The sequence below is a fragment of the Podarcis erhardii genome, assembly GCF_964252035.2.
Source record: "Podarcis erhardii genome assembly, chromosome: 16".
In the NCBI taxonomy this organism is placed as follows: domain Eukaryota; kingdom Metazoa; phylum Chordata; class Lepidosauria; order Squamata; family Lacertidae; genus Podarcis; species Podarcis erhardii.
In genome coordinates this window covers 9,189,377-9,207,203 of record NC_138514.1, presented here as the reverse complement: position 1 = coordinate 9,207,203, position 17,827 = coordinate 9,189,377, and the positions used below count along the sequence as shown (strand labels likewise).

The 17,827-nt window shown below is 44.7% G+C and overlaps 1 protein-coding gene and 1 long non-coding RNA gene across 2 annotated transcripts in view; one reads left to right on the top strand and one right to left on the bottom strand.

Annotated features, from left to right (window-relative positions):
• ERLIN2 (ER lipid raft associated 2) overlaps positions 1 to 9,933 on the bottom strand; it is a 28,356-nt gene extending 18,423 nt beyond the window's left edge. The window contains exons 1-2 of the mRNA XM_081843359.1: positions 9,863 to 9,933; positions 1,625 to 1,746 (exon numbers count right to left, since the gene is read on the bottom strand). Of these exons, the coding sequence (XP_081699485.1) occupies positions 1,625 to 1,731 (107 nt within the window). The 5' untranslated portion in view covers positions 1,732 to 1,746; positions 9,863 to 9,933. The remainder of the gene's footprint in view (positions 1 to 1,624; positions 1,747 to 9,862) is intronic.
• A 1,250-nt stretch (positions 9,934 to 11,183) lies between these two features.
• LOC309331301 lies at positions 11,184 to 16,586 on the top strand. Its single transcript, XR_014151796.1, has 3 exons — positions 11,184 to 11,821; positions 12,852 to 12,912; positions 16,541 to 16,586. It is a non-coding gene; the product is annotated as an uncharacterized lncRNA (long non-coding RNA).
• The last annotated feature ends 1,241 nt before the right edge of the window (positions 16,587 to 17,827 follow it).

Genomic DNA, 17,827 nt, shown 5'->3' with positions numbered 1-17,827 from the left:
AAGTTAATGGAAAAAAGTAATGGAAATGATATTTGTTTTTACTGGTTTTTTTTAATTTCGTATTTTTGCATTTTTGTTACTTTTTGTTTTTTGTATTAATTTGGAAACTCTAATAAATATCTATTAAAAAAAAAAAGGAAAGCCCTAGGTGGAGCACCTAACTCCACATTGGCCTGCCTTTACAGCGAGATTGCCACTTAAGGTCCCTCTGGATGCTCCTGGCTAGAGGTGAGTTGTGGCACCCTGCATAAGAAAGACTCTTCTTAAGAGGTTTTCCTGGCACTGACTATGGCACAGGCTTTATTCTCTTACTGTTAATATCATCTACTCTTTTAATTATTATGCTTGTTGTACATTTTCTTGTTCTGTTTAACTGATGCAAGCTGCCCTGAGAATATTGAGGCTGAAAGGGCAGCATACAAGTTTTTTAAAAAATAACTAATGATGCTGCAAAACAGCCTCCTCCATTGGAGTGAACTGGAGAATTGGTTGACTGTCACACCCTAGAGAGTCTTGGCAACTTGAGTTCAAAAGGAACTTTACCGTACAACATACACATTCTCAGAATCTGAGGATTCACAGGATTGTATCCAACGCTAGCCATACTTGTGAGCAGACACACTGAAATTAATGGGCATGACTCACTTAGGCCGATTAATTTCAATGAGTATGCACCGAGTAGAACTTATTTTGGTACACTCAGTACATCCAGATATAGAGATTTTATTGCTGGGGGGGAAAAGTTGGTGCTTACTCACAAAAAGGAGAAGTATAGTAGTTTATCAGTACAGACAAAAACTGGTAGAAGCAGACATAGAATAAACAGAGACAGATCTGCAGTTCTATAGCACTCTTTGCTCTTAAGAGAAATACGCAGGCTTGAACACTGCCACCGCCACCTCTCCTGCACACGGTTCCTCTTTCAAAATCATTTCTTGCTCAAGAGACATTTTTTGTGTTTGCCTCTCTTCCTGAATGTGAGATTCACTGGGCTGCTGTATTCACGGGGCTGCTTTAGTTTATAATTCTTTAACTTACCGTACTAGGCTGAATGTGTATTACCGTTGGTTCTTGGTTTTTTAATCATTTATATTTTATTATGCTTCTTTTTATTTGATAATGTGCATTTGTATGTGTTGGAAGCTACCTTGGGAGGGCTTGACACTTCCTGGCAAGCAGCCTGCATATATTCTAAAGGGAATAAAAATTAATAACCTGTAGTCTGTAATGATTAAATTGGCAGGGTATGGTCAGTGCTTACCTAAGAGAAACCATTGTTTGAAGTGGGTTTCCAGTTCTGTTTTGCAGGGCAAGAACTAGGAATAAGGAATAAAGGCAGTTGCCTTATATAGTACAAGTTATACCGCATCAGACCATTGCCCACCTAGCTTAGTATTGTCTACACTGACTGGCAGTGACTCTTCCCTGGAGCCATTTGATTCATTCACCATGGCAATAGTGCTAAACGGGAAACAAATTGAAGCTGCATGGAAGAGGGAACTATTTTGAGTGTTTCAGGGCTTCCCCCATTTTCTGATCCTAGGAACCATAATCTGGAGAGCGGTATAAACTGACATACACACATCTGCAGAAAGTGGAGCTCCCTCTAAGCGCCTGAACGTACCTGTAATAAACACCAATATGCCCTTCTTCGATCTTGTGTATTGCAGAAAAAAGAGCAGCTGCAACCAGACTGGCAGCTACAGCTGCTATGGCACCCAGCTGAGTCATCCCTGAGAGTATAATCTAGAAAAGAAGGAGAAAGGCAGGGAAGGAAAGAAAAGAAAAGAAAGAACAATGAGTCCTGCAATACTTTAGAGCTCTGTGTGGAAACTAGGCCCATTATTCTGAACCTCTGGGGACAGGATGTCCTGCCTTAGAGCGTTATATATTAAGCAGTTAAGAATGCCCTTTGCTTGATCAGATCAAGGTCCACTTTGACCTATCCTCCCTCCCTGCCCAAATGCCGTATCGCAAGCTCCCAAACAGAGCACAAAGGAACAGGCTAATATCTCCTGTTTGCCCCGAAGATCTCAATTCTTTTCTATGCCCTTGAACACTGAGATTCTGTTTCATCCACCACAGCTGATGGCCCTTTGTTGCCCTATCCTCCAGGACTGTCTTGCTTGCCCTAATTTGTCTTTTGATTCCCTGCTTCAAATTCCATCTCCTGAGAATCTCGGATGTGTGTGTGTGTTTTTAAGACAAGTGTCTACTTCTCACAATGTGTGGGCAGAACCTAATGAAACTGCACAAGCTGGAAACAGGACTTCCAATAACCGGGAACTAAGGTTTCTGAGAAGCCTTCTCCAAACTTGGGTTCCCTGATGTTGCTGAGCTACAACCCCTGCCCCCTCCCTGCACAAACACACACCCAAACACACACACACCCTGATTGTTGGCCATGTGGCTGGAGATGATGGGCATTGTACTCAACAACATCTCAAGACTCATAGAATCATAGTGTTGGAAGAGACCACAAGGGCCATCGAGTCCAACCCCCTGCCAAGCAGGAAACACCATCAGAGCACTCCTGACATATGGTTGTCAAGCCTCTGCTTAAAGACCTCCAAAGAAGGAGACTCCACCACACTCCTTGGCAGCAAATTCCACTGTCGAACAGCTCTTACTGTCAGGAAGTTCTTCCTAATGTTTAGGTGGAATCTTTTTTCTTGTAGTTTGGAGCCATTGCTCCGTGTCCGCTTCTCTGGAGCAGCAGAAAACAACCTTTCTCCCTCCTCTATGTGACATCCTTTTATATATTTGAACATGGCTATCATATCACCCCTTAACCTCCTCTTCTCCAGGCTAAACATGCCCAGCTCCCTTAGCCATTCCTCATAAGGCATCGTTTCCAGGCCTTTGGCCATTTTGGTCGCCCTCCTCTGGACACGTTGCAGTTTGTCAGTGTCCTTCTTGAACTGTGGTGCCCAGAACTGGACACAGTACTCCAGGTGAGGTCTGACCAGAGCAGAATACAGTGGCACTATTACTTCCCTTGATCTAGATGCTATACTCCTATTGATGCAGCCCAGAATTGCATTGGCTTTTTTAGTTGCCGCGTCACACTGTTGGCTCATGTCAAGTTTGTGGTCAACCAAGACTCCTAGATCCTTTTCACAAGTTTGTGGTCAACCAAGACTCCTAGATCCTTTTCACATGTACTGCTCTCAAGCCAGGTGTCACCCATCTTGTATTTGTGCCTCTCATTTTTTTTTTTTTGCCCAAGTGCAATAGTTTACATTTCTCCCTCTTAAAATTCATCTTGTTTGTTTTGGCCCAGTTCTCTAATCTGTCAAGGTCATTTTGAAGTGTGATCCTGTCCTCTGGGGTGTTAGCCACCATCTGCAAATTTGATCAGGATGCCCTTGAGTCCATCATCCAAGTCGTTGATAAAGATGTTGAGTAAGACCGGGCCCAAGACAGAACCCTGTGGCACCCCACTAGTCACTCTTCTCCAGGATGAAGAGTGAGTTGGGGGAAGCTGATCTGAATCATAAGCCTTGTCCCTACTCCTAAACAGCTAGCAAAAATGATGAACAATCGTCACTTGCAGATCAACTTGGCCAAGTCTGTTTAGATAAGATTATTGGGAGGGACACTTCAGAGCAAAGGCTGGAATCCCAGGGTGTTTTTCGGAGCTTCCAACATACTAGAAGCTACATATCCAAAGGAATCAAGAAATAAGAGCTATCGAAAGAGATGTGCCTTACAAGCCCCTAGTCCACTTTGTGCAACTTCAACTAAAAGGCACTAAATCCACATTCCAGATTCTAGTAAGAACTGCAATACTGAACAAAACAAAAACTAAAAGTGGTTCCCTCAATAAACCAGCAGTGCTTTTCTTTTTAAGGTTAATTTTAAAGGCTAGTGACAACATGCCATTGAACTTCTCTCGTGTAGAAGGGAATGCTTCTACAATGATGTATATTGCAATACACATGTGCATAAACTTAAGGAGAAGTATGATATTTCCTTGGAATTATGGTCATGTCTATGTGCATTTATATAGAAATATAACTGATTGCCTAGAACCTGTGAAATTAATAATCTAATATTTCTTTAATCAGGTGAGTAACCCTAACTAACTAAAAGCCATTAATTAAAAAATGTTGGGTAACAAGCTCCAGATTCACATTTTCTCTCTGTTTTCTCCTCCTCTCTACCACAGCAGCTAACATCTATCTTCCCCATATGACAGAGGCCAGTTTGCAAGTTGAAAATTGTGCATATTGAAAATAGGAGCACAGAAAGCTGCCTTCTACTGAGCCAGACCATTGGTCCTTCTAGTTCAGTAAAGTATTGTCTACACAGACTGGCAGAAACTTATTTAGATTTCAGACAGGACTCACTCCCTGCCCTACCTTAAGATGCAAGGGACTGAACCTGGGACCTTCTACTACACAAAGCAGATACTCTATGACTCTTCCCCTTGGAGATTCTGCCTGTAACAACACTAGATCCACACACAAAAATTGGCTGCAGCTATGTCTTCTGCTACCCTCCTTCCACTCTTCTCACATCACTGGCTTCACTCCCTTTTGTCTCTGATCTGCTGCTGAGGCAAGGAATACTACTGTTCTCAAACAAGTTACAGTGCCCTACGTCTACCCTTTAAAAGCAAACCCTACTGAGTTCATTGTGGTTTACTCCTAGGTAAGTGGGGCTAGGATTGCAGCCCTGAGGCAAGATCTCTGGGTCATATCCTGGGCGACTCTACGTCTTCATGATGCCATCAGAGAAAAGCTCTTTCTGCTCGCCCCTCATGAGGTGGGTGGTCCCACTGAGAAGAGCAGGAAATGTACAAGAGCATTGTATCCATGCACCATTCATCTTACACAGGACTTCCCAATGGACTGTGCCCAAATTTCTCACATCCATCAGATGGACACTGCTTGTCTTGAGGTATAGGATGGATGCTATTTCAGAAATCAGCGTGCTACCAGCAGTAGACAGCCACAACGCATAAATGCCTACATTACAGGTGGGGAACCTCACGACTAGGGACCAAAAGTGGTCCTCCAAACCTCTCAATCGGCCCCATGGGACTCTCCCCAGACCACATCCCACCCCATACCTATTTGAGACTCTCAGGTGTTTTTGGCTGGCCGGAATGTGTCCTTGAACTCTGATAATGGCTGAAGGGGGGGCGGTGTGATTGTTATTACCATTATTAGTACACAGAGGAAGAAGAGAAGTGTGCATAAAAGCTGGCCTACTGAGCAAAAGTAGTACTTGAATGTTTTTGCTTTCTGGTCCCACCCACCAGTGGCATGTGGCTCTCGTAAAGTTGTCCAGAAGGGAATGTGGGCCTTGGGATTCACCTTTGGTCTACAGAGCAGCAACCCGATTACTTCTATGAATCAGCCCAGCCACATACTGTTAGCAAGGCGATGCATTCATCTAAGATTTTGGGCAGGACATAGTCTCAAAAAAAGGTGTGCTCTGCAAAGCCCACATTCCCAGCATTCTATCTCAACAACATGGCTTGGTCACGTACACAGAATGAAAGATAGCAGGATCCCCAAGGGATCTGGCCTCAGGCCTGTTGGCAGACCAACTCTGCATTATAAAGGTGTCAGCAAACCTGACATGAAGACTAGGAACATTAACCCTGCTGTGTGGGAATTCTTTGCAATGCCTGGAGGCAGACTGTCAGGTCCTGTATCCACAGCAATGACCAGAGGAGAAATGACCGCTGGGAGGAGCGCAGAGCCCAATGGTTTGACTTTACCCCCAATGGCGAACTCTTCCACTGTCTCCTGAGACGGATGGAGGCCAACAACATATGTGAGCAAGGCAATGCATTCTGCTGTGAGAAGTCTATGGACACTTTAGGAAATTACTTAAACAACTTTATTTCCTGTTCTCTTCTCATTAAGATAAGAATTAAGATGAATAGAAAACAGGAACACAGGCTATGCAACTCTGCTGTTTCTTAAAGCAGAGAACACAAGAGTTACAGGACTTCTTCCCAGGATGTGTCTGTGTGCAACAGTGAGAATGACTTCTTTTCTAGAAAGCCAAGAGGTGAGAACTCACGTTACTTCAAAACACCCCAGACCACCCATCATGTTAGATATCCAAGAGCCACAATAGTGATTTATGAGATGCAGCTAGAAGACAGTACCAGAGATCTGGTGCTTGTGAAAGCTCTTCCTTGGAGAGGTGACAATTCACAAAACAAGAAATGGTTTTGACTAGGAAGTGGAATGGATAGGAAAGGGTATGCAGTCTGCAGAAGAGAGAAAGGACCTTCCAGAGCAGGGTGGTCCGACATGTGGCCCTCAGAAACATTTGGCACCCTACCCCCCAGCCCTTGGGCTGCCTTTCCAAAAGCACTGGGCTAGTTAGTGCTTTCCCAGCTTTAGGAAAGAGGAGGGAGGGCTCTAGGACACTGCCAGAGCTTCACACCTCCTTCCCAAAGCCTGCTGTTGCTTAGCTGACTTGAGAGCTGGGTGTCCTCATCAAATGTTGGTCTCACTCCCCCGCCCCACAGGACAAGGCATTGTGTGGCCTGCAGGTTCAGTGTCCAAGTACTCTTGTGACTCACTTGGTATGAAAAGCTGAACCCCCCTTTGCTTTACGGTTCTAACCCAATCTGCTGAATTTTCAGGGTGGTGGCCCCAGGAGGGCAGCTCTACCTTGGGGTGAAGTATGATATAAGGCAGTGTTTCCCAACCTTTGGTCTCTAGCTGTTTTCGGACTACATTTCCCACCATCCCTGACCACTGGTACTGCTAGCTAGGGATGATGGGAGTTGTAGTCCAAAAGCAGCTGGAGACCCAAGGTTGGGAAACACTGATATAAGGAATGTCCACATGACATTAATCCACAAATCAAAAGACAAGAGAAGCAGCTACAACACAGTACGATGCTTCATCTATCAATAATGTTACTTGCCCTTCCACATAGCCCACAATTCCCTGCATCTCCCACCAAAGCAGGAGAAAAACAGCTGAAAAGTATTTGAGATCTCAAAATGGTCAAGGGGGTGAGGTAACTCCCCTATGAGGAAAGGTTGCAACGTTTGGGACTTTTTGGTTTAGAGAAAAGGCGAGTAGGAGGTGACGTGTTATAAGTTTATAAAATTATTCATGGCATAGAGAAAGCGGATAGAGAAAGGTTCCTTCCCCTTTCTCACAAGCCATGAACTCATGGACATCCAAAGAAGCTGAATTTTGGAAGACTGGCTATATTCTACCTCCACCGTCAAGAGAGAGTATGCTTCTGAATACCAGTTCCTGGGAATCACAGGTGTGCAGAGTGAGGTTGTGCTCAGGTTCTGCTTGCAGGCTTCCCACAGGTATCTGGCTGGCCACTGTGAGAACAGGATGCTGGACTAGATAGAGCCTGCTGGATCAGGCCAGTGGCCTTCTTAGCCAAGTCCAGAGCTCTAAACACTGTGGGCAGCACACATGTTTACCTACAAACCCCACTGAACACCTGGGACTTGTTTACAAGTAAATATGCACAAAACAGAGCTGTAGGGGTTGGGCAGATTCTCTCCAATGGCTACAGCATTCAATGTGACATTAATTACTGGAGCTTGACCAAGTCCTCTCCTTTAAGCCTTTTCAGGAAATGGCTGGTGCCAGACATACAAGACTGCCAGCGTGGTTTAGCAAACTTGAGCACTGGAGAAGGACTGAGGAGGCCCGGCTCCAAATACAGCTCAGACACAAAGTTCACTGGGTGATCCTGGGCCACCTGACACCAAAGCACAGCCCTAGGCTACCTCACAAGCTCGTTATGGAAAGGGAAGAGCTCATCTAGAACCTTCTTTTGTGTGTTGAAATACTTTCTTTTAAAAAAATCTTCTTTTTGTGTTTTTGTTTTTGTTTAACGGGTTTTATTTCTCTGGTTTTTTTTCCCTTTTTTATATTGTGATGTGTTGTTTTGCTTTTGTTTAATGTGGCATTTTTTATTTCTGTAATTTTTGAAACTTTAATAAATATTATTTTAAAAAAAACACAGCCCTAGGCTACCTCACAAGCTCGTTATGAGAAGGGAAGAGCTCATCTAGAATCTTCTTTTGTGTGTTGAAATACTTCCTTTTTAAAAAAATCTCCCAGTCTTTTAAAAAGTTTTGAGTTCTGGGAATATAAATATACATACTGTGTTTTTAAAAACCTGCTGTTTTAATCTATTGAGTTTCACTTTGCCCTGCCCTGCCCCGCCCCACTTGCCTGCCTTTCTTTGGCTTTCATTGCACTGTAAACGTAAAGGTACCCCTGACCATTAGGTCCAGTCGTGGACGACTCTGGGGTTGAGGCGCTCATCCCGCTTTATTGGCCGAGGGAGCCGGCGTACAGCTTCCGGGTCATGTGGCCAGCATGACTAAGCCGCTTCTGGCGAACCAGAGCAGCGCACGGAAATGCCGTTTACCTTCCTGCCAGAGTGGTACCTATTTATCTACTTGCACTTTCGAACTGCTAGGTTGGCAGGAGCAGCAACAGGAGCTCACCCAGTTGTGGGGATTCGATCGGCGAGCCCTAGGCTCTGTGGTTTAGACCACAGCGCCACCCACATCTGTATTCTCCTAATAACCAACCAGCTAGCGAGGCAGGACAGAGATGGGGCCCTCCTAAAAAAATAAAAGGTCCAAAAGTTTCGGGATGTAAAAAAGCGGCTCCCTACGTGTCATCTGGGTAGGAAGCGAGAGACAAAAATTTCCTTTACAGATAGGTAGCCGTGTTGGTCTGCCATAGTCAAAACAAAACAAATTCCTTCCAGTAGCACCTTAAAGACCAACTAAGTCAGTTCTTGGTATGAGCTTTCGTGTGCATGCACACTTCTTCAGATACACTGAAACAGAAGTTTCCAGACCCTTCTATATAGTGAGAAGGTAGTGTCCTTCAGCTCTCTATATTGGACAAACAGGCCAGACCTTACGCCAAAGAATAAACGGACATAAATCGGACATCAGGAATCACAAGACAGAGAAACCAGTAGGAGAACATTTCAATCTCCCAGGACATTCTATACAAGATCTCAAAGTAGCTGTTTTACTACAAAGGAATTTCAGAAATAGACTGGAAAGAGAAGCTGCTGAATTACAACTTATCACCAAACTCAAAACCATGGAAAAACCTGGTCTGAACAAAGACCTTGGATTCTTATCTCATTATACATGACAAAGCCATTTTTCACCTTTTCACCCCTTGCTTTTTCCTGTAAGACCTATTGCAGTCGTTAAGAGTCGTCAACAGGCTCATCACAGCTATCTGCCAATCACCCATTCCCACCACCCTTCTGAGTAATACCCCTCCCCACCTTCTCACTATATAGAAGGGTCTGGAAACTTCTGTTTCAGTGTATCTGAAGAAGTGTGCATGCACACGAAAGCTCATACCAAGAACTGACTTAGTTGGTCTTTAAGGTGCTACTGGAAGGAATTTGTTTTGTTTTGAAAAATTTCCTTATTATTGTTACTGTTATTTAAAGAAAGCAGAGTGCAAGGGCGTAGCAGGCTTTATGTTGGGTGGGGGGCAGAACCGAGTTAAGTGTTTTTTATTAATTCTTGACTTGGGGAAGCAGCCGCTGCCCCCCCGCATCCCCCCCATGGCTACAACCAATGGCAAGGTGGCCCTTAAAAGAACAGGCGAGGGAGGGCCGGGGAAGGACCATGGGGGTCCTGGCTTTAGAGCAGGGAGGCCTGGCTGGAGCGAGCAGAGCCTGAAGCAAGACGGTCCCTGTAACCGGGCGAGAGGGGTGGGAGCCCGGCTGGGAGGAGGAGGAGGAGGAGGCCCTGCCTAGTCGAGGGGCCGGGGAGGAGGAAGAAAGCGGCCAGGGGCCAAGGAGGGTCGGCCTGGGAAGCGGCCCACCCCCCGCACCCCGCGCCTCAGCCGCTCGCACTCACCGCCGCCGCCGCCACCTGCTCCTCCTGCACCAGCTGCTGCCGCGACTTCCGCGTCGTCGCTCCCGTGACGCCATCAGTCCCCGACGCTCCGACGCTTCCGCCCCTCCCTGCCTTTCCCTCCCTGCAGTTCCTGCGCCGGCTCCGGCAGAGGGCGCGAGAGAGCCGGTGCCGGGTTTCGTTTCGCTTTCGAAGAGAGTCACTTTGGGTTCCGCAGCTGGCTAAGGCTGATGGGAGTTGTAGTCCGAGGGCCAGGTGGGGAAGGCTGGTGCAGAGAGGCAGTGAGGGTTAGTGGTTAGATTTCAGCGCAGAGTCGGGGGGTGAAGAAGGGTGACCGCCTTTTAAAAAGAGGAAGCGCTTCACGGGGGGGGGGGTTTTCCATAAAATTTTGCCAGTGCCAACACCCAGATGCAAATATAATTTGAATATAAATACAACGACACGTTTCATTTGTAACTGAAAATAAAACACTTTTTTTTTAAAAAAAAAAATGTCAGCAGGAAGTTTTTGTCGGGAATCTCAGACAAGTTCTGAGATTCTGACTACTACTTCAGCCCGAGATTTCCAGCTTGGAGTTACATAGCCAGCATATCAAAATATCTGGACACTACAAACTGGAAGTGAAATCATTTCCAGGAGGGGAATAGGGAGGGATATGTTGACTGCAAGAAGATCAAACATGTCCATTCTGAAGAAAATCAGCCCTGAGTGCTCACTGGAAGGACAGATCCTGAAGCTGAGGCTCCAATACTTTGGCCACCTCATGAGAAGAGAAGACTCCCTGGAAAAGACTCTGATGTTGGGAAAGATGGAGGGCACAAGGAGAAGGGGACGACAGAGGACGAGATGGTTGGACAGTGTTCTCGAAGCTACCAGCATGAGTTTGACCAAACTGCGGGAGGCAGTGGAAGACAGGAGTGCCTGGCGTGCTCTGGTCCATGGGGTCATGAAGAATCGGACACAACTAAACGATTAAACAAAACAAAAAAATGTTGAACCTACAGCTCATTTCTAATCTCAAAGGGCTCTCGGAGCGCTAGTTTGGAGGATCATATTTCAACTAATCCAGTGGTTCTCAAACTTTTTCCCCTCCAGGCCACACTTTCAGAATAAAAATTTGCTCGTGCCACACCGATTTTTTTAATTAATAAGAAATACATTGGAAAACAAACAACAACTAGCAGCACTTGATTTATAAGATAATGCACAGCTACTTTATAATATGACCATGGGGCACCCAGAAAGTATAACACAATGCAGCTAAATAAGAACATGAATCATTCCCCAAATACAGTATTGATTGTCCTTGAATCTTGCCTCCATACTTGCCACCCTGTCCTGCCCCACCAGTGTGGTGTGCCACATCCTTCGAGAATCACTGGAAAGCCACTGGGAGTTTCTTGGCTTGTGGTAACAGTGCTCCATAGAAGTGAAAGATGGACATAGAGTGCTTTATCTTGCTTTAATTTCTCATCGTTCTACAGGACGGGCAGACCACATGCCTGCTGCAGATGCCAAAGGCATTAATTCCTGTTGCATTTATTCCTTCTTTTGTAGGACGGGTAATCCTGTTTGAGAAGCCCATCAGTGCAAGTGTCTCCATTGCCCAGGGAGAGAGGTATTTGTCTGCAATTGAGCAAGGTAACTCACAGGAGCGTAGAGAGCAGAGGAGAAAGGGTGAGTTGGAGAAAAAATACCAGGTGATAGCAATGCAGTGCTAGCATCCTTGTATATCACTTCTTTGAAAGTAGCCAGTACAGTTTTTATTTTCTTCAGAGCTTGAGTGGTGTAGTGGTTTGAGTCTTGATCCAAGATCTGCTTCCAATTCCCATTTAGCCACAAAGCTGCAAAAGTGACCTTAGGCTAATCACCATCCCTCCTCCTACCCTACCTTCCAGGGTTACTGGATCACAGAGGGCAAGAAAAAGGACCATGTATGCTGTTCTGACCTTGAAAGAAGAGGTGAGCTAAAAATGTTACAAATTGAAAACGGGTATACTTGGTAAATGTACTCACTTTTAAATAACACACCCGCTAAGAGGCATGCCCCATCATCCCTTGAATTCTGAGTTACCTTTTGGATCTGTTCCTTAGGACAGAAAATATTCAGCATGTGATTCTGTGCTAATGAATGGGGTGAAAACCGTTAGATTTCAGATCTGTGCAAATCTTCATGCGTAACTTTGCAGGCGGGGAATACATTGTGTAAGTGACTCAGGCAGCCTCTCATCTTAATACTGATACAAATCTGAGGTCACTACAGAGGTGCGATGCCATGGGAAGACTTTGGCAGAAATTCCTAGCCTCTTTTCTTTCATGGCTAAAAATTAAAAACAATAAAAATCTGTAGATGATTAAAAAGGAATAAAAATATGTTTTCTATTAGAATGTATGCTTGGTCAAATGGAGGAGCAATAATAAGAGTGTCAGATCATGCAGAAATATATTAAATATTGTGTGTGTATGTGTAACTGCTGAAGGGACTATAAAGAAACATAGGGGAAAAAGACCTATAAAACGTCAATAAAAGAGAATAATTTTATATTTAGACAATATAAATCTCATTGAGTATGTATGTGTGTGTACTTTATACACACACAAACATAACAAACCTGTCAGAAGAATTCTGTGCCAATTTATAAAAATGAGTAATGAAATATCTGCAATATTTGTCAATCCAAATTTTACAGCTCCAAAATAAGTGTTAAAAAAGGTGTCTGGAATGAAATACGCCCTGCATTAAGTTTTTAAATACTTGCCCAGATTTAAAGCCTCAATAAAATGTATTAAATCTTTTAAGGTTTTTAATGAATCTAGCACGTGTTTCATAAATCACAGAGCTTGGCTCAGCCCCTTTGTGTTTTAATAACTGTAAGCTAAGAAATTGCTCTGAGCTAAGACGAAACGCATTCCTATAACGGAAGGGGAAAACAGGGTTTTTTAACAACAACAAAAATTCTTGCTCATTGCTGAGACTGACTTTGGCCTGTAGATCAGAACCTTTCTGCTGATCCATGGTTAACAGCATCAAGATGTGACCTAGTGGTGCAAAGGTAATAACTCCAGAAATAAAAGAAATCTACAAGGAGACATTAGCAGAGATGTCGTGCCATCTTCTGATACATATCTCGGGGTACTATCATTTTTTATTCACATGCCACACAAGCGTCTCAAGGTATTTTAAAATCAGCAAAAAAAGGGAAAAGGTTTAAAATTCAAGAAACAAGAGGCATATTTAAACAAAAAAAGCAGAAACAATACAAAACAGGCACCCAGCAGAGACCTAGAGAGTAGACAAGGTTGGGATTGCACTGTTACTTAAGTCAATTCATTGCAATGGGTCTCACTGACCACACATCCCTCTGCCCCATGCTTGATGCCCTCCACATGTTGGAGGGCAAACGTCAGCCGCAGGAAGCCTGCTGTACTTGTGTACTTTCATTTTACACAAATAGGTCAGACACCATCAATAATAACAACAAAACAGTCAAGGTATGAAAACGTAAGACTTGTTTTCTCCTGCACTTTCTGGTGGTAAGAGCTGCTTGACTGTGGAACGGTTTCCCTCAGAAGATGGTGGACTCTCCTTCCTTGGAGATTTTTAAGCAGAGGCTGGATGGATGGCCATTTTTCATGGGTGCTTTAGCTGAGATTCCAGCATTGCAGGGGGTTGGACTAGATGACCCTTGTATCCCCTTCCAATTCTACAATTCTGTGTAGCTGCCTCAAGACCCATCAGGGGAAAATGTAGGGTGTGTGTGTGTGTGTTCAACTATTTTATTCTTGTTTTCATTATAGTGTATATTGCTTTGAGATGCTTCACGGAAGGAATTAATAAATGCAATCAATGATAACATTTCATTTGAACCAATCGGGACCCTGAGACCATCATGTGAGGTGCCTCTTTGTGTGTCCCCTCCATAATAATAATAATAATAATAATAATAATACTTATTATTTATACCCCGCCCATCTGGCTGGGTCTCCCCAGCCACTCTGGGTGGCTTCCAACAAAGATCAAAAATACATTAAAATGTTACACATTAAAAACTTCCCTGAACAGGGCTGCCTTCAGATGTCTTCTAAATGTCAGGTAGCTGTTTTTCTCTTTGACATCTGATGGGAGGGTGTTCCACAGGGCGGGTGCCACTACCAAGAAGGCCCTCTGCCTGGTTCCTTGTTGCTTTGCCTCCATGAAAAGTCTAGAGGGTGGTGGCACAAGAATGGGCTTTTTCTGCGGTGGTTCCCCGTTTGTGGGTGCTCTCCAGGCACCTTCATTGCATATCTTTAGGTGCCAGGCGAAAACATTCCTCCATAATCAGGCCTTTGGCTGATTAATCTATGACCTTTTAAATGTGCTTGCGAGAGGAGGGGTTACTGTTCTGTTTTTGCTATGTATTTCGTGGTCTCATTTTGTGTTTTTATGCTGCAAACCTCCCCGTGATCTTTGGATGAATGGCGGAATACAAATTTAATAATAATAATTAATGGAAATAATTGCGTTCCAGTTTTAATTTGTATTGCGATGCACAAGGCGGTTTGCAAGCTAAAGAAACAAAAACAAAAAAAGGTGCAAGATCCAGTGGCGTAGCGTGGGTTGTCAGCACCCGGGGCAAGGCAAGTAATTTGCGCCCCCTAACCCGTGGATTTGCGCCCCCTAACCCGTGGATTTGCGCCCCCTAACCCTAACCCCCAGATGTTGCGCCCGGTGCGGCCGGCCCCCCCTGCACCCCCCACGCTACGCCACTGGCAAGATCACGGATCACATCACCCAACACAAACCAGGAATGTTTCTCCTGTTGATTTATGTGACCTGCCAGGTTTATACTAGGTAAGGTGTTCCCGGAGGTAACTTGGTCTCCATCTATTCAGGGCTTTATATACCAGTAGCAATAACTTTAACTTGTCCTAGTATCATATCAGCAGCTGAGGCATCTCTTCCAGCACTTTAATAACTTTTTTTTTACCCCCTCCCAAGACACACCTTGCTGTTTTGGAGCCAGTGTACTTTTTACGAGCCAACAAACCGAGACAAGTTCAAAGGTCTTTGAAATATTCTCATTAACACTATTGACTCCAGCCTGTCTGCAGAGGCAGGGCCAGAAAGCAACCTCCCCCCCCCCCCTTAATGCATAGAGGTGCAATATTTTATTTCTTTACCTTTCCTTGGCCTGCTCCAAACTCCAGCGACAAAGGCATGGGAGGGGTGTGACTGGATTCAAACAGGTGGACAGACACTGCCCTCGGCAGTTGCTTGGGCTCTTTGTCTATTGTCTTAAAGGGGAAATCAAAGGTTCTTAGCTCCTTGCCCAGGGAATCTGGTGGTTGTGTTAAGCTCTGCAGGAGACACCTCCCCACTCTGCAACCCTGCACTAAAGTGCTGTGTAAAAAGTCTGTCTAACCTCATTAACTGCCACAAGCAACAATACTGAGCTGGCATTAAAGGCAATTTTGAGCTGGTTGGTCATTAATCACCGCTTGACAGTCATAAATAGTGGTGACCCCCCCCCCCAATCTCTTTTCAGTTTAAGGTTACCTCTACTTAGACTGGTATGAGCTCATGGAGGCAGTGTTGGTGAGAAGCTGTGGGTCGTTAGCTGTTAATAACGTTAATACCACATGCACTGGAAGTTCTGAAACAGGGTCCAACTCCTGGATGAACTTTTAGGGCGTTCTTGGGACCACGGGGAAAGTAATAGGAGTGAGAAGGGAAATGCTGAAGAGCCAAGGGGTTTCTTCAAGGTCTCCGCTGCATGCTGAAGAGCCTAGCCACTTTTCAGTTTCAGCTGAATCGGAATAGATGCTTGCCTCTTCAGCAGAACAAGGTGCAGCAGGCAGACTTTAAAGAAACTCCAGGCTTAACGCAACATTCTCCCCTCAGAGGGAATGCTGTGCTCTTATATCCCATTCACAAAGGAAAAACTGAAGCAGCCACTGACTGGAGTGCCAGACCAGGGCCAAATTCACACTATGCATTTAAAGCATTACTATGCCACTTTGAATAGTCATGGCTTCCCCCAGAGTATTCTGGGAGCTGTAGTTTGTCAGAGGTGCTGAGAGTTGTTAGGGGGCCGCTATTCCCAATTCTCAGAGTAGTTTAGCAATGAATCCTTATTCACAAAAAACTCTCTGGATCTGCCACTAGCTTGGTGGTATTTAGACAAACTTAAAGTTAGCTATGAACAGAACGGTAACGAATTAGCTTCTTTTGTAGAGGGATGAATCTAAACTGGAATGAGTTGATGTCTGGAGCAAAACTAGTTGCTTTTCCAGCACCAGAGGGGGGAAAGGTTAAGAAGACGCTATCATATTTTAAAACGCAAATTGCTTTGAGGACCTGTTGCTCAGAAAGTGGAGAATATACTTAATTTATAAAGAAACGCTGACATAGGAAGTGATTCGAATGCAGTGCTTGCCCCACTGTCAGTAGGAAGATGTTATCTAGCAAACGATAGTGACTAAGATGGAAATGTAGAAATGTGGCTTAATCTACATGTTAGACCATGAATGTTAATCTATGTGTTAAGCCAGGTTTTGAGGCAGGATGCCACTGAAACACAATTTTTCTGGAGCAACTGTGTGTGTGCGCGTGCTCTCACTAGCTTCTGCTGTGCTTAGGGGATTCCTGAAGGGATCTAGGAAGGTCTGATCTAACAGGTCCCCTCTTACATTCCTGTTTAGGTTTTTATACTTTGCATTTGTTTGGAGATGCTAATAACTAATAATAATAATAATAATAAATAATAATAAATTTTATTTATATCCCGCCCTCCCCAGCCGAAGCTGGGCTCAGGGCAGCTAACAACAATCAAAATAATCCAACGATTCTAAAAACATTTCATTATAAAAATTAATTAAAATCAAATTGATGGCAACCATTAAGCAAAATTCTGTGCAGATTGCCAGAGGAGGGGGGTCAGGCTGCGCCCTGACCAAAGGCCTGGTGCAACAGCTCTGTCTTGCAGGCCCTGCAGAAAGATGTCAAGTCCCGCAGGGCCCTAGTCTCTTGTGACAGAGCGTTCCACCAGGTTGGAGCCGCGGCCGAGAAGGCCCTGGCTCTAGTTGAGGCCAGCCTAACCTCTCTGTGGCCTGGGATCTTCAAAATGTTTTTATTTGCAGACCGTAAGTTCCTCTGTGGGACATACCAGGAGAGGCGGTCCCGTAGGTACGAGGGTCCTAGGCCGTATAGGGCTTTAAAGGTTAAAACCAGCACCTTAAACCTGATCCTGTACTCCACCGGGAGCCAGTGCAGCTGGTATAGTACCGGATGAATGTGATCTCGCAGCGAAGACCCCATAAGGAGTCTCGCCGCGGCATTCTGCACCCGCTGGAGTTTCTGGGTCAGTCTCAAGGGTAGCCCCACGTAGAGCGAGTTACAATAATCCAGTCTGGAGGTGACCGTCGCATGGATCACAGTGGCTAGGTCAGGGCGAGAGAGGTAAGGAGCCAACTGCTTAGCTTGGTGGAGATGAAAAAATGCAAAAACTGCAGCTCAGGCTGGGTACCTGTTATACCTTTGAAGCACATTTTCATCACTGCCACTAGGAATCCTGGGAACTGTAGTTTACTAAGGGTGCTGGGAATTGTAGCTCTGTGATGGGGCTGAAGTACAGTTCCCAGCGTTCTCTGTGGGGCAGCATTTGCTTTGAACGCACTTTAAAGGTTTGGTGTGTGCACAAAAGCTTTGTGTAGAAAAAGTTCCTGCAAAACAAATAGTTTAAGTTGGCTCACGTGAGGAAGAGATAGATTATGCTGATAAGGGGGGAAGAAGGAGGCAGGTAGATGCTGTCATTTTTAATTTAATTTGCACCCCCTCCAAAAAACCCTCTAAGGTATTCTAAGTGCCTCCTTCCCTTTGATTTTATGGAAAGTTGCCACTTGCCCATAAACATTCTCCCAAAAAACATTTTTGAAATATGTTAAGAAGAAGAAAGGCAGATAAAACGAAGCCCTCTTGAGACTTCCCTT